This window comes from Saccoglossus kowalevskii, chromosome 2 (genome assembly GCF_978046115.1).
Source record: "Saccoglossus kowalevskii chromosome 2, keSacKowa6.1, whole genome shotgun sequence".
NCBI classification, from domain to species: domain Eukaryota; kingdom Metazoa; phylum Hemichordata; class Enteropneusta; family Harrimaniidae; genus Saccoglossus; species Saccoglossus kowalevskii.
In genome coordinates, this window is record NC_140642.1 from 20,863,438 (window position 1) to 20,887,318 (window position 23,881).

Sequence of the window (23,881 nt, forward strand, 5' to 3'; positions counted from 1 at the left end):
AGAAGACCTAATAAGTGAAGCTAGTGAATATTTATACAAAAGATTTGAAATCAGAAATAACAATGACTGACAAACTTAATTATTTTTATTTTACTTTCCAGACATCAATTATTAGACGATACACAGAAGGTGAGTACTGAGTATATTTTCCAATTCAGTTCTATCATAAGATGAAAGTATTATTATGTAAATGGTGTGATATGTGATGAAGATCCCTTTTGAAGGTGTTCTCAATTTGTTGAAGTTTGGCGAAATTAGAAAACTCGTTATGTTTAAGTTATTTTGTGCAGGTCGCAAAATAAGATAATTATTTGTTTACACATAGCAAGATTAGAAAAAGTTCAGTGAACATATCACATGTATATTTAGTAGCATTGAATTGAATTCAGTCAGACAAAATATTGTTTTTATTAAAACTTGAAATGTAACTGAAATATGGAAAATTACGATAAATGATATTCCATTTTCTACTTTATTATGGGGCAAACATTGCATAATTTTAGAACAGGTGGTTGTTATTCAATTGAGTTATGATTTCCTCTGATTTTTTTTGTTGGGCATGGTTAACACATATTCACTTATGTTGATACCCATGTTTGTTTCTGTTTCCACAAATTCTAAACTTTCTTTGCATTCTCTGATCTCATTAATTGGAAGTTCAATTGACCCCAAACATACTGCACTCATTGTGAAATTGGATCTTCATATCACAATACATATACTATGGACCCGGACTATGGAGTGTTGTTTGAAAGTTTTCGTTCTGATGCAATCAAACATTATTCTCAATTTTCTTGTAGGTTACTTTTCACCTAACTACAAACTTACGATAGGAGTTGACTTTGCGCTGAAGTCGATAGACTGGAATGAACTAACAAAAATAAATTTACAACTATGGTAAGTAAATTTAGAAACTCTTTTGTTTTTCTCACTGCTTTATTGGAAGAGGCACTGCCAAAGGACGAACATAGTACAGGATTGCTACCTGGAAGGATATAATATTTAATTAGGTGAGAGATAAATGCCTCGTGTCAATATACAACAACTCATGCATAAACACACTTTTTTTGAAGAGTTAGCATTGACTATATGTGACACTGAAAAAGAATTATCTGCTTTTAACCTGATAAAAAACAAATTCTAGTAATGATAGTTTTCATGACACATTAAATCTCTATGTTATGTAAGAATTAGTAATCTAACAATCAAAATAATTAAAAAATATATACTATTTTGTGTGAATTATTATTTTGTCTGTCGTCCTGTTTCAGGGACATTGCGGGACATGAACGTTTTGGCCATATGACGAGAGTTTATTATAAATATGCGTAAGTACTTTTAATAGATATGTCTTTGTTTAGTGTATTTAGTGCATGTCCACAATTAATTCCTACATCTTATATAACGGGTGTAGGATTTAATGAATTTGGATTACTTATCAATGTGAGAATTTTATTGCTAAACAAAATAACAAAACGTAATTTCATTTGAAATAAAGTGGTCTCCAATCTCAACATTTGTTTGTTAAATATCTTTAAACAGGAATGTACCGGATTCGGCTGATACCCCACCCATCCTTAACCCCGCCCATGGGCGATGCTTCAAATAGTGGGCGATGTTTTGGTCCACACATTGCCTGACTGAACCATGGAGATAAAAAAAGGAGAGTGAACTCCCTTTGATGCTATTGTTACCATGACTTCTGCCGACTATTTGGTCAACAGATAACACTTGACGGGTTTATGGGGGGGTTACTGGACGTGAATATTTAATTAGTCATGATCGGACGTTCTCGGATGAGTTCGGTCGTTATTACAAAGCAGGGTGAGGGACGAAAAAAAAATTATAACGACTCAAGTAGGAAAAAAACATGGCCAGAATTACACAGTAACTTCTAAATTGGTTATGTGTAATACACAAGTAATTGTGATGGAATCAATGTAGTGGGGAACAAAGTATCGTTAACTTCCAACCCGCCACAATATAACTATCCCCTATCCCTTAATATGAGCTATCAACACAAATCAAAGCAACGCAACGCATGTCAAATTCAATCGGCGATTGCCGGTTTGGCCGTGATATGCCGCTATTGGCATCTACCCTAGCATGACGTAGAAGAGGTCAGCTTACTATTTAACTAAATTTCGGCGTCCGCGGGAAAAGATTTTACGAAAAAAATAGAATTTACCGGAGCTCAAATTTAACGCATCGTTTATCCAAAGCACGTGTTGTCTATGAGGGCCCACACAGGAAGTAGGACAGATGAACAGAAATGAAAAACGTGATTGTGAATTTGGCTATGGGAGCTCGAACTTCAATTCAAGCTTGTTGGAAAGTACATGGAAAACACTATATATCGGTGGTAATTTTATCGTCTGCGACCAAGTATTTTGTTTTAAAATCAATTTCTTGTGAGCAGTGTTTTCGACATTACGAGAACCACAACATTGTAATAACTTGCTGAAAACCCGTCCGATTTCCATGACTCAAAGGCTGACCTGTAGACCTGACGACACTCTTCCGTAATTACCTCTACGCGCATGTTCACCGACCTTTGACGTTTCCTGTAAATGCTGGAAAGCGAAATAACGAAATAGCGAAATAACGAAATAGCGAAATAACGAAATAACGAAATAGCGAAATAGCGAAATAGCGAAATAGTGAAATAACGAAATAGCGAAATAAATAAAAAAGGAAAATATTTACAGTATGTGGACCATTGTATTAATATACGTCATAATGCAAAACACTAGTCACGGTGAGTTATTTAAAACATACGACTCATGATCGGAAAATATGACTACAGTTCAGAATTGCAGACGGATATTAAGTAACTTAAGAGCATATCAGAAGCAATTAATATAAAATATTTGAAAAAAAAAACAGCAGTCAAAAGTCAAGAATGCCAACAAGTGCATTTACGCCATGCCAACCGATTGTGTCCATTGACCGACGTTGGCGGCGCCACAGTATGTAAAGCTATGTAGGGCTCATTCCACTAATTTGAACTCGACAATGCAAACATATGAGATTGCTATATGAAAATGGTAAACAAAGTTGAAAACTGGGAAATCAACATGCCAGTAATAAACCACATGGAAACGCACATGTTGGCCAGTTAAAACTCTTGCAAAACTTTGGAAAACAAGACCACCAACTGTATTTGGATTGCACCTAGAGAAATCACTGAAAAAACACCAAGATTAGAACATCCAAGTAGACACAGAATAAATCCACAGCTGCTATAAAGGGAACATGTTGTCTCGCCTTTAACACAGAGGATGCACGTCCTCAAACAGGTCGCACATGAAAAAAACATTTTTTTAAATTTCATTGATTCTTGCAAGCATTTAAATTGATGAACCTTGATGGCCACTAATAAAACCGTTTTGTGCATGTGTGCGTTTTGTGAATTGTGATGGCTATAAAGAAATCAAATCATCATAATTACCTAAAGTCCATTTGCATTCAGCTCAAGTTCTTGCTTCATATATATAATTTTATCTCTCCTCCCATCATTATTTTATGTGATCTGATCACACATTCGCTATCCTTGTGGTTAGTTGATGGTTACAGGTTTTTAGCTATCAGTTACGTGTGCATTGTAGTATTTCATGTTATCCCATTTATTGCAAACTTTTTAACATTCCTCTTTTATCAGAACTATTCTTGATCTTCTCTTTTTATATAAAATTGTTAATTCTTCTTATGACTGCCCTGCTATTCTTGCCAATATTTACTTTTGTTCCAAATAGGTGTTTGAGACGCAAACCATTCGTTTTTTAAACCTGACTGTGGATCAGTCAACTGCAGGAAGCATTCGTCACTTTTAAGGTGTATGACATTATTAAATGACATTTCATTTAAATGTAATATTGATATTTTTTCATCTTTATATAGTTTTAAAACTGTACTGTATAATTATTTTTAATTTTATTGTGTTACTTTGTCATGTTGATGTTTATCTGCTTATATTTGTATTTTCTTTATGTATTGTTTATTTTTTCCAGTTCTGTTAATGGTTTTGCTCGAACTGTATAATGAATAAATAAATAAATATCTAGGTCAAAAATCGTTCAAGCGACATTGTGTTATTATGAGTCAGTTGAAGTGCTATTTAAATGTGAAAAAAGGGAATAATTTTGAACTGATTAAAAATTTTCAGTACATGGGGAAAATTTTTATTGGAAGGGGTAGACAAAATAGGTGGGAGAACAGTTATTGACATGCCTTTTAAAAAAAAATACGCAGAAAGAATGCTTTGGCTAACACGACTCTTTAATGATAATAAACAATAATAAACAAGCCATGCATGGCACAGTCTCAGTTATTAACATGTCAGACCTTCAGTGAGTTTTGAAAATGAGATTACATTAAGTACTGGTTGCAGACATTTCAAAATGCCCGATTGTAGTACATTTTAAAAACCATAATGGGACCACAAGCAATTTGTTTTGACAAAATGACTGCATGCCATGATATACAAGTATGAATGTTGAAATGTTACTCTAGGCATGTCTGAAGTAATATGCATGGAAATGTATTCTTCAAACTATTACAAAGTTGCCCATTGAGACTCTAGATTAAATAAATATAGATGAATGGATACAAACCAACAACACAATATCTTTGCATATTAGCAAAAGTGAGTATAAGAGTCCAGAAACAATGCAATAATACATCTAAACATTTTGGGCAGAAAATACTGGCTGAAATCATAATTCCATAACAAAAATTAATGTTCATTGTATGATACTACATGTACTGCATTTATCAAAATGTCCCTTAAAAATAATAGAACTAAATTTGTATACATGTAAAAGTTAGTAGTACAGCAACATATCTAAGCAAAATTTGACAAGATAAGTACTAAGCGTTCCCCAATTAATACTACATGTACTGTATTAATGTTCCCAAATAATAGTGCAGTGATATATATATATAATCAAAATAAAAAAATGGTCAGATTTGAAAAGGCGAGACACAGAATAGCAATTCAATCAGACAAAATGCTAAAAATGTTTAAAGAACATAGAATTATCAGTTAATCTGCAAACTCTCATTGGTAAAATAGCCTTCTATTATGGATATGCAAGAAAAAAAATTGCTACCAGTCCATCATGTGTATCAGTAATCCTGCAGGTTAAACCATCATACCAAAAGCACAAAAATTATGACTACTGTAGAATACTTTATTTTCGCTTGCAATTTATTTTTGCTATAGGGATGATTCCGTGGAAATAAAATCTAGCGAATATACTTTTTTTCCTATATTTCACATTAAACTCATCAAAAATCAGTGAAAATAAATTCCATACAAAACGGCCAAAAAGCCTTTTCAGCGAAAATTGATTCCAGCGAAAATAAAGTATTCCACAGTATTTGTTATATTAACTTCAGCCATTTGTCAAAAACAATCAAACCGGAAATACACATGTCAACCATTATGCCCTGTCACTATACCAACTCTGAACCAAATCAGTCAAAGCATGTCTGAAAATGACAAAACCTTGAACAAAATAGCCACAAATCGACCGTTATGAATCAAAATGCAAAAAAAAGTGAAAAATGAAAAAAAAACAAAAAAAAACATCAGGTAACCAAATAATAAAAGCCTCACATCAAGTTAAAATAAATCAGTCTAAGTATGTCCAGACAAAAAACCAGTTTAGTGCATTTTCAGTGCAATTGGCCATCTTTGATCAGATTACAAAATCGATGCACATGCATGTCCCAGATAAGGTCCTAGCTATGTGTAAAATTTGGAGAGAATCTATCCAAGGATTACAGAGATACAGAGATGAATGCAGGAAACTAAACCTGTTGTCTGAAAAGATAAATCTATTATTTAACTTTATTTTCCGCTTTTGAATGCTTCTAAAACACTTTCATATTCAGGAGTCTGAATATGGTCTTTGACCTCACTGTGTATTAAAAGCTGCCTAGCCTGAAAAAATGGATAGACACGACGTACACAGTTCAAATTTAAATGATAATACGTATTTTGAAAGTTAGTGGTAGTCATTTTCTCACCAACCTTGTTGTAGTATTCTCGATGATCAAGGTGACGGATAATTAAATCATATGGTGGGTTTTGATATTTTTTTGCAAATGGCAGTTGACATCCATAACACTTTTTAATTATCCCATGCATGAAGGTTAATACAAATGGATTATCAGGAGTCCAACTGTCTGGGTTACTAAAACTATTCAGAAAATCAACATTCTCTGTAGAAGATGACGGATTTACTCTCCTTACTGTATTCCCTTTTCTTCCGGCTCTCTGTCTTTTCTTTTCATGACCTTCATTCGCTAGTAAAGTTAAGTTCACTCTGTCCTGTTTTTTGTGCCACTGTAGATACAAATTTAGTGTACCATGCTTCTCAGAAGCAGCAACAGCATGAGAACAAATGCACTTTGACTTATAACTTGGACACTCACACGTGACTTTTCCATTGTGAAAAATAAGTACATAATTTGGCTCTTTTCTATTACTTTTAACACTAAAAGCTGCAATGGCATTGTCTTTTAATATTGGAGCTTCACATATGTTCTTTTCATCCATCAGTAGCGCCTCCGCTTTTTTTTCAATAAAATTTATCCCCGGAACTGACAAATCATCACTTAAGCTACATGACAAGACATTTCCAATATTTGCTGCAGAAGGGAATGCACATGTGATTCCACTGTCTTGAGTTTCCTTTTCACCATACATTTGCAGCATAGTCATACTCCGCAGCTTGTTTATATATGAATGTTTTTGTTGTTTATTCCAACTGTGCCATATATCACAGTCTATTCCATGGTGCACAAATTCACTTCTCAATTTGTACTGTCTTGATACTCCTATGATAGCCTGTACGTATTCTTCTTCCTGTGATTTGGCAAGTCTTTCAAGTGCTTTTATGAATCGTAATTCACCAGACATACGATGGTCCATTTCATCTTTAATACGACGGTTATTAATCTCACAATCGTTTGTGAAAAACTTTCGAGGTGGAAAACCTAAGCCTGCTCTTGAACGGACACCTGCCAGTAGACTTTCTTTAATAATTTCATCTCTATCTTTCAACCATTTCATTACTTCTTGAACATGAGGGGCATCCTTCCATTTATTACACAATTCAAAGTAAGCATGATCATACAAGTCACTGTCTTCAGTATCCAGCAATCCACTGTGATAGGTGGTTCCCCTTGTATACCCAAATATATCATTGCTATATACAGTTTTCTCACTCTGTGTCAATCCTAAACTCCTCAGGTGATCTTGAAAGTTGTTTTCAAAGTGCCGAAAACATCTTAACATCATAGACTTAGGAAATATATTTTTCATGGCATTAATAAGAGCTTTTTCACCATCAGTACCACAAGCCAGAACATTCCTTAATGCTGGTCTAAGTGCAACAAGTTGACTGAAGAAAAGGGAGAATATTTTTACATCAGAAGTGAGATGAATTAGAGTTGGCCCAATGAAGACTGGATTCTCGCTGTTTTTCTCTAAATTTTGCAAGCATTTCTTTCTATAGGTTGTTGGCGTTACACTAAATTTACCATTGTTGAATGTTGGGTCTGCACATAGAATACTGAAATCTGCAGGATCTGTGCAGTATTTAACCAAATCGTCCAGCTGCTCCTTAGTCCCGACAATAATTAGAGGCTCTGGTACACAAGCAATGTGCAAAACTGAATCTAAATTTCCCTCCTTGACATCTGAGATTATGGAAAACAGTTCATCTTTTTCTTTACCATACTTTCTGTTAACACCTCTAGTAATTCGGTTTAAATTATAAATCTGCTCCCGCCCACGTGGATAGTCAGATAAACTTGCGGCACAGAACACTCCACCTCTTCTCTCAGAAACAAGTTGAATAGTCTCTTTAGGTCTTCTGTTTTCACTTTCTTGTCTTAGTTCTTTAACTAATGAAGGTTTTGTTTTTGTATAAACAGTCAAACATTTTTTTGCATTGCCATGTGTTTTTCTTGGAATAGAATGTGACTCACCATCAAAACGGTATTGTACAATAGCAATGTTGTTTACAATTTCATCACTTGAGTTCTTAAGGTAATACATTATCCTATGAAAATCAGGAAAGCTCTGGTGTGTATAATAGTGCCTATGTAGGTTAAATATCTTACGACTTGAAGCACCTGTGTTCTTAGGACCCAAAAATCTGAAATCTGTAGCTGAATTAATAAAGTAGGAGAGAACTGGATTACCTTGACATACAAAAACACCATTATCATCAGCAGTAAGATCTGAAAATTTTACATGTTCAAGACTAATAACAAAAGATACATTTCTTTGAACGCGCATAGGCTGTTTGAAACAAATTTTTTCCTTTTCTATGTCAGAAAATACAATATTTATAACATCAGCTGCGGTATAGGAAGTGGGCCGTGTCTCAAAATCAGGACACAAAAGTGGCTTCTGTGTAATGGAGCCATTGTTGTTGGCCCCTACAGTAATTTTAGTTGGAGCTCCAGTCATTGGATTATTCAATACATTATCTTCATTGGATGAGTCTGATGTTTCACAGATTTTGGGATTTGGTTTATGTTTTCTGTTTCCATGGATAGACTCCTGTACAGTTGTTATTTCACCATCTTTGAAATAGTACTGAATTACAACATACGGCAACATAATGTGCTTTTCTGTATCAAACACTTTGTGAATAATTCTTTTAAAGGAGGATGTTGCATGTGTGCTATACTGCCTTTTATACATGAAAATATTAAAGCCCTGTCTTGGTGTCACTGTCTTCACCCTTTGTATTTTGCCATTAACTTTTTTAATTTTAACATGCTGCCTAGGACATGCATGACCGCCTTTCCAAACACAAAATTTAATATCCGATTTCACTAAATCTTTGCTACTAATTTCCGAAGTGTTGATGACAAATGTAGCATTTTTGCGAATATTGCATGGCATAGTGTTACAGACTAGGTTTTTATCTACGTTTTGACATATAATTATGTCAAGCACCTCTTCTCTCGCCAATCCTCTTGCATTACTACAATACACAGGCCACTGACATGCTTGAGGACGATGTGTCTGTACAGAGTGGTCATCACTGTCCATGTCACTCAGCTCACTATAAGAAAACAAAGTACTTATAGGTAACATTCAATGTATATACCAGTAATGCATATGTATAGCATGAAATAAAGAATGTTTTGTGGCAGTCAAAAAATAAAATTGACTTATATTGAACCAAGAACCTTTTGCATGAGAGTGGACACTTTTCCCACTAGACAAGGTAACAATTATAAACTCCAGGCTAAGTCATATGGCTTTCCATCTATTATTTATGTGCTAAAAAGGAAGATACTGGTATATGCAAATTATACTTTGAGGCAAACATTATTAAAAGAAATTTGAAAAAAAGGTGAGTGCACAGACACTCTGACACATACAAAAAACATAGCCCTGCATACAGTGCTGTGTGTACAGGGACGCGTTCGGTTGATAGATAGATGTCTGCGTACCTCCATAGACAAAGTCCGGGAGTGCACGGTAGTTGATGCGAAAGTTAAAAATAAGTAGTTTCTATTCTATTCTATTGCTATTGGTGTTAATTCCATAAAATAACAAGCAGTCTGTAACTTAAATTTAAAATATTCTTCAAAATTAGAAAACTGATACAAGTATCTTTATGAAACAAGCAAATATGACAATTTTGTACATGGCTACGAAATATTCCAGTTGGACACCAAAAATTCAAACTTGGTTGCCAATGGCAACCAGAAAAAAAAATCAAACTTTGAGGGCTGCTAAAAATATCTAAATAAAGATATCGTCAAAAAATGAAGCACCTGAGATCCTTCAACTATCAAATGTTCTAGAAAGTTTCAAAGCCATATCATTTATCATTTTTTCAGAAATCAAAACCATAGCAACGGACAGTCAGCAATACAGATGTTTTCATTCTTCATCTTGATTTATTACTGTACTGTAAGAATATTGAAGATAACTAGAGTACAAGTACATAAATAATACATAATGCCTTCTAAGACACTGTTGCAGCAAAACAGCAATGATGCACGAAGGGCTCCTGAATGTGTAATAAAGTATTATTATTAAATTAATAACAAGTCTGTCTTTTTTCAGGATGACCTCCCCCAACTATTGATTGGTCTAAGCCCTTGCTCCAAGACATGTAAATTAGTTCACTCATGTAGTGCCATAGTAGCATAGAAGAAATTTAGAAATTTGGGGGGGGGGGGGGCTAATTTTCATAATTTTTGGCAGATCGACTTCTCATGAACAAATTACCATCTATACTCATCAAGGCATCCACACACCAAAAATCGAGTCAAACGGTTCGGCAGTTTTTGAGAAGAAGTCATGCACAGACAGATAGATAGATAGATAGACGTACGACAGATGCAGGACAGAAACCCATCCCATAGGCTCAGCGAACCTATGGTCAGTTGAGCCAAAAACGACTAGTAAAGACAGAAAAATTGTAAACGCGTAGGTACTAAGGAATCATCCACCAAACGCCATTTTTGATTTAATTCATGTGAGAGAATGCAATTGTTTTTAAGGCCAAGTAGCCATTTCATCCACAATTGAACTCCGAACTGGGAGTGCTGGATATATATGTTAAACGATCACCATTTTTGGTTCCTTGGGCATGCTATTTCATTAAGCAAGCAGCTCCGCTGTTAGCAATGCACATTGCAATTAAAATCATTAGAAAATGAACAATATGTATAGTATCAAAGCAATCGAAAATATCACTTTTCACCAAAAATTACAAATTAAAATATTCACCAAAATTAGAGAATTTAAGAAATCATCATGAAATGAACAAATTCAATAGAGGTCTACCCAAGGTACATATACACCAAGTATCAAAGCATTCAGGCTTGTAGTTTTCAAGAAGAGGTCAAAAAAGTAAAACATTGACACGGACAATGGGCGATGACGGACAATCACTCATATGATAAGTCGACAGCGGAGCTAAAAAGTTATATTTTTCAAAGTCATGGACTTTGTCCATGGAGGTATGCAGGGCTGTGGTGTCTATCAACCGAATGTATCCCTGTGCACAGCACTGTACGCAGGGCTAACAAAAAAAACGTTTCAAACTTTGTTTCAAATGAAAATATCATAAAATACTGAACTATCACATGACACTAGCATGGTGATGATCGATATACCATATAAACTCTAGCTCTACTGACACTGTGGAATACAGTTTTTTCATTCAGGATTCATGCAAGTATTTTAAATATACAAGGTGATAAATCTATACCTTAGATCTATTTTCTTTGTTTGATAAGGTTCATCATTATCTTCCATGTACAGATCATCATCACTTGAAATTATGATGGGAGAATCTTCAGTTTGCATGGTCATTCCAATACCACTACCTTCATAATTTATACCAGTATCGTGACTTTTTGATCTAGTGTTGTCATAATTTGATAGCAGATCAATTGATGCAGTGTTTTGCACACTGTAAAAAGGACAAGACCATAATATGTTTAAAATATGACTGCAGAAATATTTGAAATATTTTTAAAAACAGTGATGGAAAAAAAAAATGGATACTAAATAATGAGCAACCAGAAAAACAGTTGCATCACACAAAACATGTTTATACGGAAGTGGTGAAAAAATAAATCAAAAAAAGTTTTCGTTAGAAAGAACTCCTGTGTGCTGAGAGTATTGGAGACACAGTAAAAATTAATTTGAAATTACTTGTACTTGAGATATTAATGGAAAAGCTGAAAACTAATTATGCAAATCAGGAAATTAATATGAACAGATTTGAGTGTAAAACTAATAAGGTCTGTGCAATGTAACAGACCATCTATGTACCAAGCTTCTTCAAAAACTGATGTATGGTACTTGAGATATCAGTGGAACAGACGGTCACACACACATACATACATACAGACACACCAACTACAAAGACTCCCATTGTGTGCTTTGCACACAGAAGTCAAAAATTGGCTTTTCTGATGTGTTTTGTCAGAATCAAAAAGTTTCAAACAAACTACTATTACTATTGTATAATATTTCTGAAGTAATGAATCAACTATCATTCAACTATTATATTATAATTTCAAGTATCAAATAACAGAAAACACATGTGCCTGCAGCATCATAACTCATACATGACAGTAGAAGATCAGCAGTCATGCATGCCACACTTTAATTTAAACATGGCTTTTACAATTCATTGTAGATGAGAATGAATACAGGCACTGAAATTGAGTAAAATTCCATACCTCTGATTTGTGTTCAGTGTTTTTTCATCACATCCTGCAACAGCAGATGATTCCTAACAAATGAACAATCAATGAAAGCTTAGCATTGTTGCACATGGCTATCTTTGTGATTAGAGGTGGACATAGGGGCTATATGACACAGACTGTATCTGCCATCAGAAAAATGCTTAAGATATTGGTAATAATGTCCAAAAAATGGTAAAGTATTATACAAATAAGCTAATTTTTATTTATGACCAGGCATCATAATATTATTGCACAGCCTCAATCATATAATGATACAATAACAAACTTGCCAAACTGCCTATTTGGCTCAAAGCATACAGTCACTGAAAAAAATTCTACCCGGAAATATTTGAGCCTATACTTGTCCCATCAATACTTTCACTTACTTCACTCATTGCTTCATCACTTGAACTGATGATGATATGTTCTTCAACTCTGGCAGTCGTGTGAAAACTATAAAAAAAATCACAATTAAATATAGTGTAACTATCATCAAAAAGCTAAAATATGTCGTGTAATAGAGCGGGAAGCAACCAAAAAGCATAATGAATCAAGTAGACCAATTGCTCTGCTGGAAATATTAGCATCAGAAGCACATCCAGCATAGAAACTCAAGTGAACCAACAATTGCATGTATTGTATACTTGATTATACAAATTTTGACCATAGACACACTTCTGTGATCTAAGTTTATGTGTGATACAGCAAATGCTCCTTTTTGTTTAGTACATGTTCCAGTTCTGACCTGTTAACTAAATGTCCTAGACTGCAAGTCACCTTAATATGTGAGAGTATAATATTGGTCCAGGCATGTCCGACGAACATATAAGGCACTGTTTGCACTACGTCTGACAGTGACACACAAGTCAGACAATTTCAAACAAATCTGGAACATATTCTAACAGGTTAAAATCCAAGTTAAATTTGAAGAGAATCAGTCTGTGTACAACTCAAACATAATAATGTACATACACAAAATGTAGGTTTTTTGTCCATTTTGGGCATTCTAAATCTGATTGAAAAATTCTGGAGCAAATGTATACCATCATGTATTAACTATGTACCAAGTTGGAAAAAATAGGTCATTGAACCATCAAGAAAATGTGATATACATATTTGCTAAAATTTGCAAATTAATACCTGTTTGCAAAAAGATGCTTTGCACAACCTTCAGCTTTGTTGGGTGATAAAGAAGAAGCTATATTTGCTTTTGATGGTGATTCAATTTCTTGTACTTTACACAATAGATGTAAATCAATGTAATGGCTCTGGACCTCTTGTAAGGTTGGGAAATGTTGATGACAGTCTTTGCACAAGTATCTACAAGTTAATATGAAAATTAAGACTTTCAACATGTGATCATTTGTAAGCAAAATCCAATTCCAGAGAACAATCAGAAATTGGGTGGAACCTTAATTTCACAGTGAAATATGCTTAAAGATGTTTAATACAGTTTCACAAATACATTGATAATTTTTCATTTTGCATATTGTGAGAGAAGAGTATTACAATCAATTTATGAAAAAACAAAATGACTGCCATTTTGAATTGAATCACTGAAGCACTATATGTACCTATGTCCCACACAAATTAACATATCGTTGAAACCATAATAAGCCATAGGTGTTGACTGACATTCTATTATTGATTCAGAACGCAGTCACTGATTAATTCGGTTAATCTCCGTCGGCGTGGAAAACGCCGTAATGTTCTATTTCACTTTTAAAGTTAAACGGTAGTTGTGTTCCAGTTTGTTACAGTCCGTGCTCAACTGTGGGTCAGTTCTACAAGTTTATGTATTCATCAGTTCGTTGAAGAGTTTCGTTCGCAAATAAATGCAGTTCATGTTATCAATTGATTTGTGAGAGTTTAAGTTCAAGTTCCACTGAAATCCTACTCAAGTTGGAATGTGGCCAACCGAACCCAACCACATAACAAGCACATGCGAAAAATAAACAAATACGACTTAAATTTGGCTAATTATTATGCAAATTAAATAATTATTATCGATGTATATAAACCCAAAACATTGCAATGTTTTTATGTACCAAGATTCATTAAAATCAGAGAAAGCTTAGAAAGAACTCTTGTGTGCTAAGAGTATTGGAGACAAGTTTCATCAAAAACCAACATATGGTTCTTGATATATCAGTGGAGCAGACAGACACATGCACATATATAGATACAGTGTCCACCCATACATAAACACACACACATACAGACGCACTAGCTGCTTTGCACACAGGAGTCAACAATTAAAAAAAATTACAATCTTCTGTGTAGCATTCAACCTTAAACATGCAAGAAGCCTGTTGATTAACGTAGTTCAGCTCTGATGCACCATGTAATAGCAATCCACAGTATTGAAGTTTATAATTCTAACAGAAAACTAATTATTAGTTATTGTTATACATCTGTCACTGTAACACCATAAGTTCCACTGTGCCGTAATTTTGCGGTATTGCACTGGGTATTTTCATCCCACTATATTAGGGAATCCAAATTCCAAATATGGAACAATTACGTGTTACATTGTCTTCTAATAATAAAAACAAACATGGCAGCCCACAGGGTTTGACAGGACCCCACACAAAGTTAGCTCTGTTTTAAACTTTTTGTATTTTGGCATTTCCATGATGTATCCTTTGAAGGAAAAGATTGATGTATAAAAATAAACTAAAGGTTATTACGAGGATACCAAAAAGTATGCACTAGACAGTATGCTGTCGCATCGACCTCCACTGTGCATCGGCCGATACTCCCGCTGTGCATACTTTTCGGTATCCTCGTAATAATCTCATATTATTAAAACAAAATAAATAGATTGGGTTGTAAATTTGTAAGTTGGCAAATTGACTAATTAAAATGCAACACTGAGTTTTTCTATCATTTTGCATAGATTTACGGAGTTTGAATAAAACAAAATATAACATTTTTGGGATATAAATTTAACATTATGCTTGCACACAGCACAAAAGTGAAACTATATCGCAAATCATTAAATGTTAACTACTGGAAATGTTAACCAGGTAGCTACAGTTTGTTCTGGGTATTGATGTCATCAAACAGGGAGACTCAAATAACATGATTGTCGAATGACAATAGATATCATTATTTCATCCACAACTGATCTGTTAAAGTTAAACTCTGAATATAGAAGATAAGCAATTATAGGTGTTTTGTAACATCAAACTTTGTAACAGTCAGGGGGTGACAGGAACGGTCGTAAAGTAATCTAGTCGGTGCATTACTAAAGGGAGGTGCTACCTAAGTACTAAATTTACACACACACACACAGACAAGACAGACATGTGCTTCACACACAAGAGCTATTTTTTAAATACCTTTTTCTGTTTTCATTGTTGCTTTTCTTACGAACTTTTCTTGTACCATGTACAAAAGATTTTTCAAGATATTGTTTCTTTGGCGTTGGGAATTTTGCAGTGTTTTTCTTAATTTTCCTTCCAGAAAAATTTAACAGTGCATCTTTTGTGCTTTCCCATTCCCTACATGTAAAACAAGTCAAATTATTAAAGAATATCTAAATAATTTCAAAAATATGGAAAAATCATACAACACTAATTTATTCATGGTAAACAGGCTTTGCTTAACATTTCATTAGTTCAATATTGTAAATATATAAATATGAGTGATGAAATGAAGCCAAACAAACTTAGTGTAATAAATTCTAAAATGATATCACTTTCCATAAGAGGGGGTATTTTAATACTTGTAATACAAAATGCTTACCACCGTTGTCTCAAGTAGCTTTTGTAATTTAGAACTGATGTGTTGTACCCGGGTAACCCCTGTAATAAAATGAAATTTTGATCATCACATTAAATTTTACAATACATTACAATACACTGAATATAAAATAAAATAATGTAGTTAAGGAGGCAGTGAGAATACTAGTTATTTGCATCAGGATATTCATATCACATCACACATTTTTTTAGTTTAATAAATGTTTTGGACAAGCATATGCAAATGTTCGATGCATCACAGTTCCTCAAAAAGTGGATGCATTAAAATAAATAAATTGTCAGCCATGATTCCCTTATTATGGTGAATGTTAATCGCTGAATCTGTTGCAAACAAATTTCCAAATTCTGGACACTGCAAAACAAAGAATAGAAAAAGCCCTTCTGGAATGTATGGTTATATGTGGTCTCTCTTTAGGGAACTGACATCATTCCTACTATGGTAAACATTGTTCTCAATTAATTTTACCAACACATACAAACACTGCCACTGCAAAGAAAACCAGCATAACAGGTTTCAAACACAAACATGCCGGGATGCGTTCACGAAAATGGCGCCATTACAAAACGTGCTAAATGTCTGACAAAGTGAGCAGACAGCACTACTTACTCATTTCAGAAAGTCATGTAAACTAATTGGTAACCAACTTGAAAATAACTAAAAATACATATTACCTTATGTTGAATATAAAATAACACTTTTGTGAATATTGTTTGCACAAATCAAGCGATGGCACTGCGTTGTCAACCATCTTATGTTGCATTAGTTTGCTGTCACCAGAAAATATTGTCAGAAAACGGTCAACATTCAATCTTTGGAAATACCCTGTGACTGACAAACGTTCTTACACGTTATATATATCAATTCACTTACCACGTGTCGATCCGCCATTGCGTGTTGTACTTCTGAAACACACTCAACTGTCCCGCCACGACAATGAAGTTAGCTTTCTGATTTGACACGCGTGGTACAGTTTTTTTGCGCGTGTTCGTAATAACACGCACAAAGGATTGTGGGACAGAATCCTTAATTTGCTGGCATTCTTGACTTTTGACTGCTGTTTTTTTTTCAAATATTTTATATTAATTGCTTCTGATATGCTCTTAAGTTACTTAATATCCGTCTGCAATTCTGAACTGTAGTCATATTTTCCGATCATGAGTCGTATGTTTTAAATAACTCACCGTGACTAGTGTTTTGCATTATGACGTATATTAATACAATGGTCAACATACTGTAAATATTTACCTTTTTTATTATTTCGCTATTTCGTTATTTCGCTATTTCGCTATTTCGTTATTTCGCTTTCCAGCATTTACAGGAAACGGACCTTTGACGTCAACTGCGCAGAACAAAAATGATCGTCACACCTTAGGAAGGCGGTGACGGCTGAATAATCAGTGTGACGGCAGCCGGCAGAAGTCATCGACATGAAAGGCGCGTAAACACAAAAGAATAATCAGCTTAAAACAAAAGACTCAAGTAGGATTAAAACCAGTCCAGTCTCCTTCTTTTTCAGCTCCATGACTGAACCAACAAACATTTTTACAGACCCCAATTTTCCCGTCCGACATCTTGTATGAGGGGAGGCAAGGGGGGTAGCTGGTACGGTTTTACGGGAAATAAAAAGGGCTTTTCACAATTTACGAAGAAAAAAAAGACGTTTTTTACAGTTTACAGTGTTAACAAATGGAACATTGAATGGTCTGAAGAGCTCTCCGACTCAAATTCTCCGCCATTGCTGCGCCGTGTGAAGAGACGCATGCGCATATTACCCTCGTAATGCTCTTCATTCGGTCAGAGGGCCTTTTACGTCTTGACATTAAATTTTGTAGTGAATTGTGTCATCTAGTCGTTTTTACAGTTTCTAAAATAAAATTTCCCTGGATTATTCTTTACGATTTTTTATTTGGACGTAATTTTTTGTACGTACGAGAAAAATGACACATTTTTACAGTGTACGAAAAAAAATATTTGATTGATTACGTTGTACGTCTAGACTGTGATTACAGAATTACGGAATTTATTTTTTCTATTTACGTTGTATGAATAAAAAAATATTGCAATTCGTTGAACGAAAATAACCCTTGCCCCCCCCTCTTGTATGGAGCGCGCTATTTCAAATATGACGCTAAAATAATTCACTGTGAAGCCGAAAAGCATTAAAAACTTCAATAAAACCAATGCTGTATACGAATTGTTGTTGCGTATTATCACACTCGAATAAAGTCTACGCTTGAAAAGAATGTTATTTACGAAGTTTAAAATATCCAATCCTTCCTGGTTCGAGCCTCTTGGTTGTTATCAGTAATGTTTAATCTTTGTCTGTATTGCATTCCAGACAAAATGTCGGTAAACAAGAAATGGGCGAACTAAAATGTCTCCTGCACAGAGTTAAGCGGTCATGTACGTTCTATAAAGCTAACCTTGTACACATAATCTTGTACTGACGTGTTTTTCTCCAAAAAAGACGTTCTCTTTCAGTTAACCCCCAGTTAGCTCTTCGCGTTCATGGTATTTGTGAGAGTTGAAAGATTTTTTGAACACATGACAAGTAACTAGTTAACTCTTCGCGTTCATGGTATTTGTGAGAGTTGAAAGATTTTTTGAACACGTGACAAGTAACTATATTGATTTACGTACGTTACGTCATGTACGTTCTATAACGCTAACCTTGTACACATAATCTTGTACTGACGTGTTTTTCTCCAAAAAAGACGTTCTCTTTCAGTTAACCCCCAGTTAGCTCTTCGCGTTCATGGTATTTGTGAGAGTTGAAAGATTTTTTTGAACACGTGACAAGTAACTATATTGATTTACGTACGTTACGTCATGTACGTTCTATAACGCTAACCTTGTACACATAATCTTGTACTGACGTGTTTTTTCTCCAAAAAAGACGTTCTCTTTCAATTAACCCCAGTTAGCTCTTCGCGTTCATGATATTTGTGAGAGTTGAAAGATTTTTTGAACACATGACAAGTAACTATATTGATTTGCGTCAAGCTGGGTGGCCCGAATTTAAATATCAGTGCGTGAACTCAAACGCGTGGTTATTAGAGTTCAGTCGAAATGTACGTGAATATTGCGATCGAAGTGCGCTGTCCAGAGTTTATTATATTATAGTAAAATTTAACTTGACGCATGGTATGGTTTATATTACATGTTCACTTCATTTTGAATACAAAAATCACCATTGGAACATTGGTGAATCACAAGTATTTAAACTATTTTCTCGACTTTCCGTAAATACCCGACTACTATCATTTTTAATGATTTAAATGCGCCAATGTTTATGTTTGCGTAATTATTACAAATGCAACGCATTATCAAGTCGGTAATATTGAAATATTCACAGACCCAATACCCCGGGTCAGTGCCCTAACAACAGTAAAAATTAACTTGAGTTTGCGTAATTATCATGAAAGCAACATTTAATACAAAGTTGAAATATTCAGAGCTGGTACAATATAATTTGCGTAATTAGAAAAGCAGTGCACTAAGTAAACGACGTTGATATATTCAAAGCCAGTACAGCGTTGCATACAAGTTGCTTACCGTCTATAATAAAAATTTTACTCGATCGACGCGCGGACCGCAAAAGAAAAAAGTTGCTAAGGTAACGCGCCAGTTCAGCGCGTGACTTGGGGTCAAACTTCGGTCAACACACACTTGATGCCAGCATCACCGCGCAGCAAGTTTCGCAAAGAAGTACTTCAAGTTCAATTGCGTCCCAAAATTATGTCGCTAATCACTCAGTTGTCGCAGTGTGTGTTGTGTCATGTCCATGATGCACCCCGTTTCGACTTTGACTTGTTTTTACAAAACGCTTCAGCGTGGTATTAAGAGTTTGTTTTCAGGGGTGGGTGATACCAAGGTGGGAAATGGATGCACATAAGGGGTTAATTCCTTGAATTGCAATATAGAGGGTTCAGGCCGAAATACAATATATAGTGTTTTCATGTTTCGTCTGATATTTCTGTGGTATTCTGCTGCTGCAAGTAATGCACGATTTGTTCCGAAATTCAGTATTTTGTGTGCATTCCAGGGTTATTCGTTTTTTGCTGAAAACACCCCTATTTTTTAATGGCAGAGTCGAATAGTTTCACTCCCACTGGGAAATCTGCATTGTTGCTTGAATGAGAGTTAATTAAACACATTTCCCAGACCGGCGAAAGAGTATGCAACAGCCAATTTTAACAGCCTGTCACATGATTTTAGTCTGAATGTCAACATGAAAAGAGGCTAGTCCATTATACGCAGGAGTAATTGGGAGTAGAATATGTGAGGGATAGTATTAACAGAGATGTGTATACTGGAAAGTAATAACTATCATACTTTTGCACTCTGAGCATTCCTGTTTTAGTATATTGGTTTGAAAATGTTGAACTTGCATGATTTGCAATGTGTTTTTTTTACTGAAACTCCCCTATTGATCGAATTCCGGGTTTGAACGAGAACGGCACACCATGTGATTCATTTGAATACAATGCTGAAGGCAAGCATGCCGTGCTACTGTGGTACTCCACTGACGGGATGACTTACTAGTACTGCATGCTACAACTTCGCTTCTGATGTTACAAGCCGGTAAAAAACAAGCAATATGTTTTCGGCTGTTACCATGGTAGGACATGAACGTGAAGCTAACGTCGGTTTATAACTAAAACCAGGCACCTTATACGAGGTTCGCAAAATAACATTTAGTCTTTAGAAGTCACTTTATTTTATTGCTAGGACGTATTCAGCCAATACATGTATTATTTTCAACCGTTTTGCGATAGTATTTTCTAGATTGGAGGCAGCATTTAGATTTTATTCAAAGTTCAATTGGGATTACGTTGACAGTGTAACAATGTCGGCGCCAGTGATCTCTTACCAGTGCGCAACGTAGCCAGAATAAAAGGCATGATCATTTGGCCACTGCTATTACAAGACTGGCAGGAGGTAATAAATTTGGGGCGAAAGTATTCAAAAAACAGATTTGGGTTGTTGCCATGGTAGCGGTGGGTCAGGATTGTTTTTCCAATTAGTGATGGTACGATCTGCCTATCAAGTTTGAACAAAATCAGCCAAGCCAAAAAAAATCACAGAAGAGTTAAAAAGCCATTCCTGGTGAACAGTTACTCTAACTTTGGGGTCAAATTTCTCATTAATGAAAAAAGATATAAAAAATTCATATAGTAACTTTGTACCCACACTCAAACCGAGTACAATGAGCCATAGCTATGTCTGAGGTGTTGTATCACAGGGAATTGGACAAACTTATGTATTTTAATAAATTATTGAATAATAAAATGTTATATAACTTTTCTTTTACCCCCTCCCCTTCCTGTTATCTAAATCAAGTAATCACTATTTTTATTTTGTAAACACATTACCGTCTGCTATTTTTGTCGGGTTCAAATCGTTCACCAATCGTTCATTTTTGGCATGTTAGATGTACATCACATAGAATACTAGGATTGGGAGAACTTAATGTATGTTGACCACCTGGAAACTGAGTTTTATCAATCTTGAAGGGCTCTCTGAACATCCACCCGCAGCCTGGACCCGCAGTAAAATCAGCCTTTTCACTTTGGCGCGTAGATGTTTTGACTTGACAAGTTGTTTGACAGCTAGCAAAAAGATTGTGCGACGCGCATCGTCGGCGGCGTCTTTTTTATGACGTTTTGAACACTTAGTCAATTTGAGCAGTATTTATTCGGACAATGACTCAAGTTTAGACGTCTGATTATTTTATTTTCACACGTACAGTGACACGCGTTCTACACTGACACGCGTTGCTAGGTCGCAGCACTGTCTTGGAGCATATTAATGGGCAATTGGGTTCCCCGACCTAAATTTCTATCCCGATTTGTTGCACGTTCTTTCTTTAATATGAAATAATCAAATATGGGACATATGTAATAATAACAGAACCCCATACCCTCCCAGTGGCTTCGCTCGTGAAAGCACGGCAGCAGGATACACCGCACCACTCGTGAAAATAACTTCCATACGCAATGAAAGCCACGGGGAGGGTATGGGGTTCTGTCATAATACTTCATTATCACTGAAAACATTTTCCCCCTGAAATAAATTCCAGTGAAAATGCCATTTCCCTCACACTCTATTGAGACACAGCACAGTGAAAATTGGATTCACATGTAATGCTTGAAAACATGTCAGCAAAAATAAATTAAGTGAAATTCTACTTGACTTCATAATAGTTGGAAATGAACAAATTACACCCGACCCTACCACTCCATACACAATGTAAACTACACCCCAAAACATACTTTCGCCCATGGGTACTATCGTGTTTCACCAGTGTATTCTATTTGACTTCAGGAGAAATTGAAATAAACAAATTAATTATAATTTCAGCCTCTAGTTGAGCACTGATTAAATCATAAACTACCTCGTCTTTATGTCAACTTTAAGTTATTCATTGCCTACATCAGTGACTTCAAAATATATGTTTCAATCCCAAGAATTTAACTCGCTGTTAATTGCATGGGAGTGCCAGTCTTTCATGAATTTCTATTGTCATGTCAATTTCTTGCGATTACTGGGAACATGAAGCTGTAACTAAATCCTGGTATAAGCACCGGTTAGGCAGGCTTGAACTATGCATGTGAAGCCACCTGAGAGGTATATTCAATCCAATAGATTTCTCATTGTTTGGTAACTATTTGCTGCAAATGCAGCAAAAATCAATATAAAAATATTACCCACACAGCATTCTACAGGTTACTTGTTCCTTCTTAGTGCATGTTCTTGTTCACGTAAAATGCGACCTCTCACCAATGTATTTAAACACTTTGAATTTATACTTTGCATGATTATATTTGGTCAACTCGAAACATTATTTTTTCTAGACCATTTCTATCAACGCAGGGTTATTTTTTTAGACAAGATGGGCCTCGTAATATCGCCAAGGGCGATCTTTTGGTCCACATTTTTCTAAAAAAAAATCGAATCCTCCATAAGATCGCCCAGGGCGGGGTATCAGCCGAATCCGGTAATTTTCACAAGAGAAATGTAATGTAACTTTATGCAGGATACCCAATAAAAATACCATTAAAACAAAACAGAATGTGGACTTTTTTTAGTCCCCGTTCGGACGAAGTCCGAAAACGGGGACTTATAATTCGGTCTCCGTGCGTCCGTCCGTCCGTCCGTGCGTCCGTCCGGAGTCATATCTCAGAATCCCTTGGACCGATTCTGTTCATTCTTTGCATGTGCCTAGTACTTTATGTGGAACATATGCACATGCAGTGGTTTAGCAATTCGATTCAAAATGGCCGACTGGCAGCCATCTTGTTTTTTGAAAATGTTGTATTTTGGACATGCTTTGTCAGTTTTCATTCAAACTTGGTATATGGATTATACATGTTAGGATACATGTCCATGATGATTTATTTCACAATTGGATCAAAGATGGCCGACTGGCAGCCATCTTGTTTTTTGAAAATGTCGTATTTTGGACATGCTTTGTCAGTTTTCATTCAAATTTAGTACATAGATCATACATGTTAGGATACATGTCCCCGACCGTCCGTGAGTTCCTGAGTCTGTCCGTCCGGCCGTCCGTGTGTCCGTCTGTCCGTGCGTCAGTCTATCCAACGTCATATTTCAGAATCCTGTGGACCGATTCCGTTCATTCTTTGCATGTGCCTAGTACCTTATGTGGGACATATGCACATGCAGTAGTTTAGCGATTCGATTCAAAATGGCCGACTGGCAGCCATCTTGTTTTTTGAAAATGTTGTATTTTGGACATGCTTTGTCAGTTGTCATTCAAACTTGGTACATAGATTATACATGTTAGGATACATGTCCATGACGATTTATTTTGCAATTGGATCAAAGATGGTCGACTGGC

The 23,881-nt window shown here is 35.3% G+C and overlaps 1 protein-coding gene across 1 annotated transcript in view; it reads left to right on the forward strand.

The window, feature by feature from the left end:
• The window catches only part of LOC144352635 (ras-related protein Rab-32B-like), a 41,605-nt gene continuing 17,724 nt past the window's right edge, over positions 1-23,881 (forward strand). Inside the window, exons 1-3 of the mRNA XM_085492652.1 lie at positions 1-129; positions 801-897; positions 1,272-1,328. Coding sequence (XP_085348778.1) covers positions 63-129; positions 801-897; positions 1,272-1,328 — 221 coding nt within the window. The 5' untranslated portion in view covers positions 1-62. The remainder of the gene's footprint in view (positions 130-800; positions 898-1,271; positions 1,329-23,881) is intronic.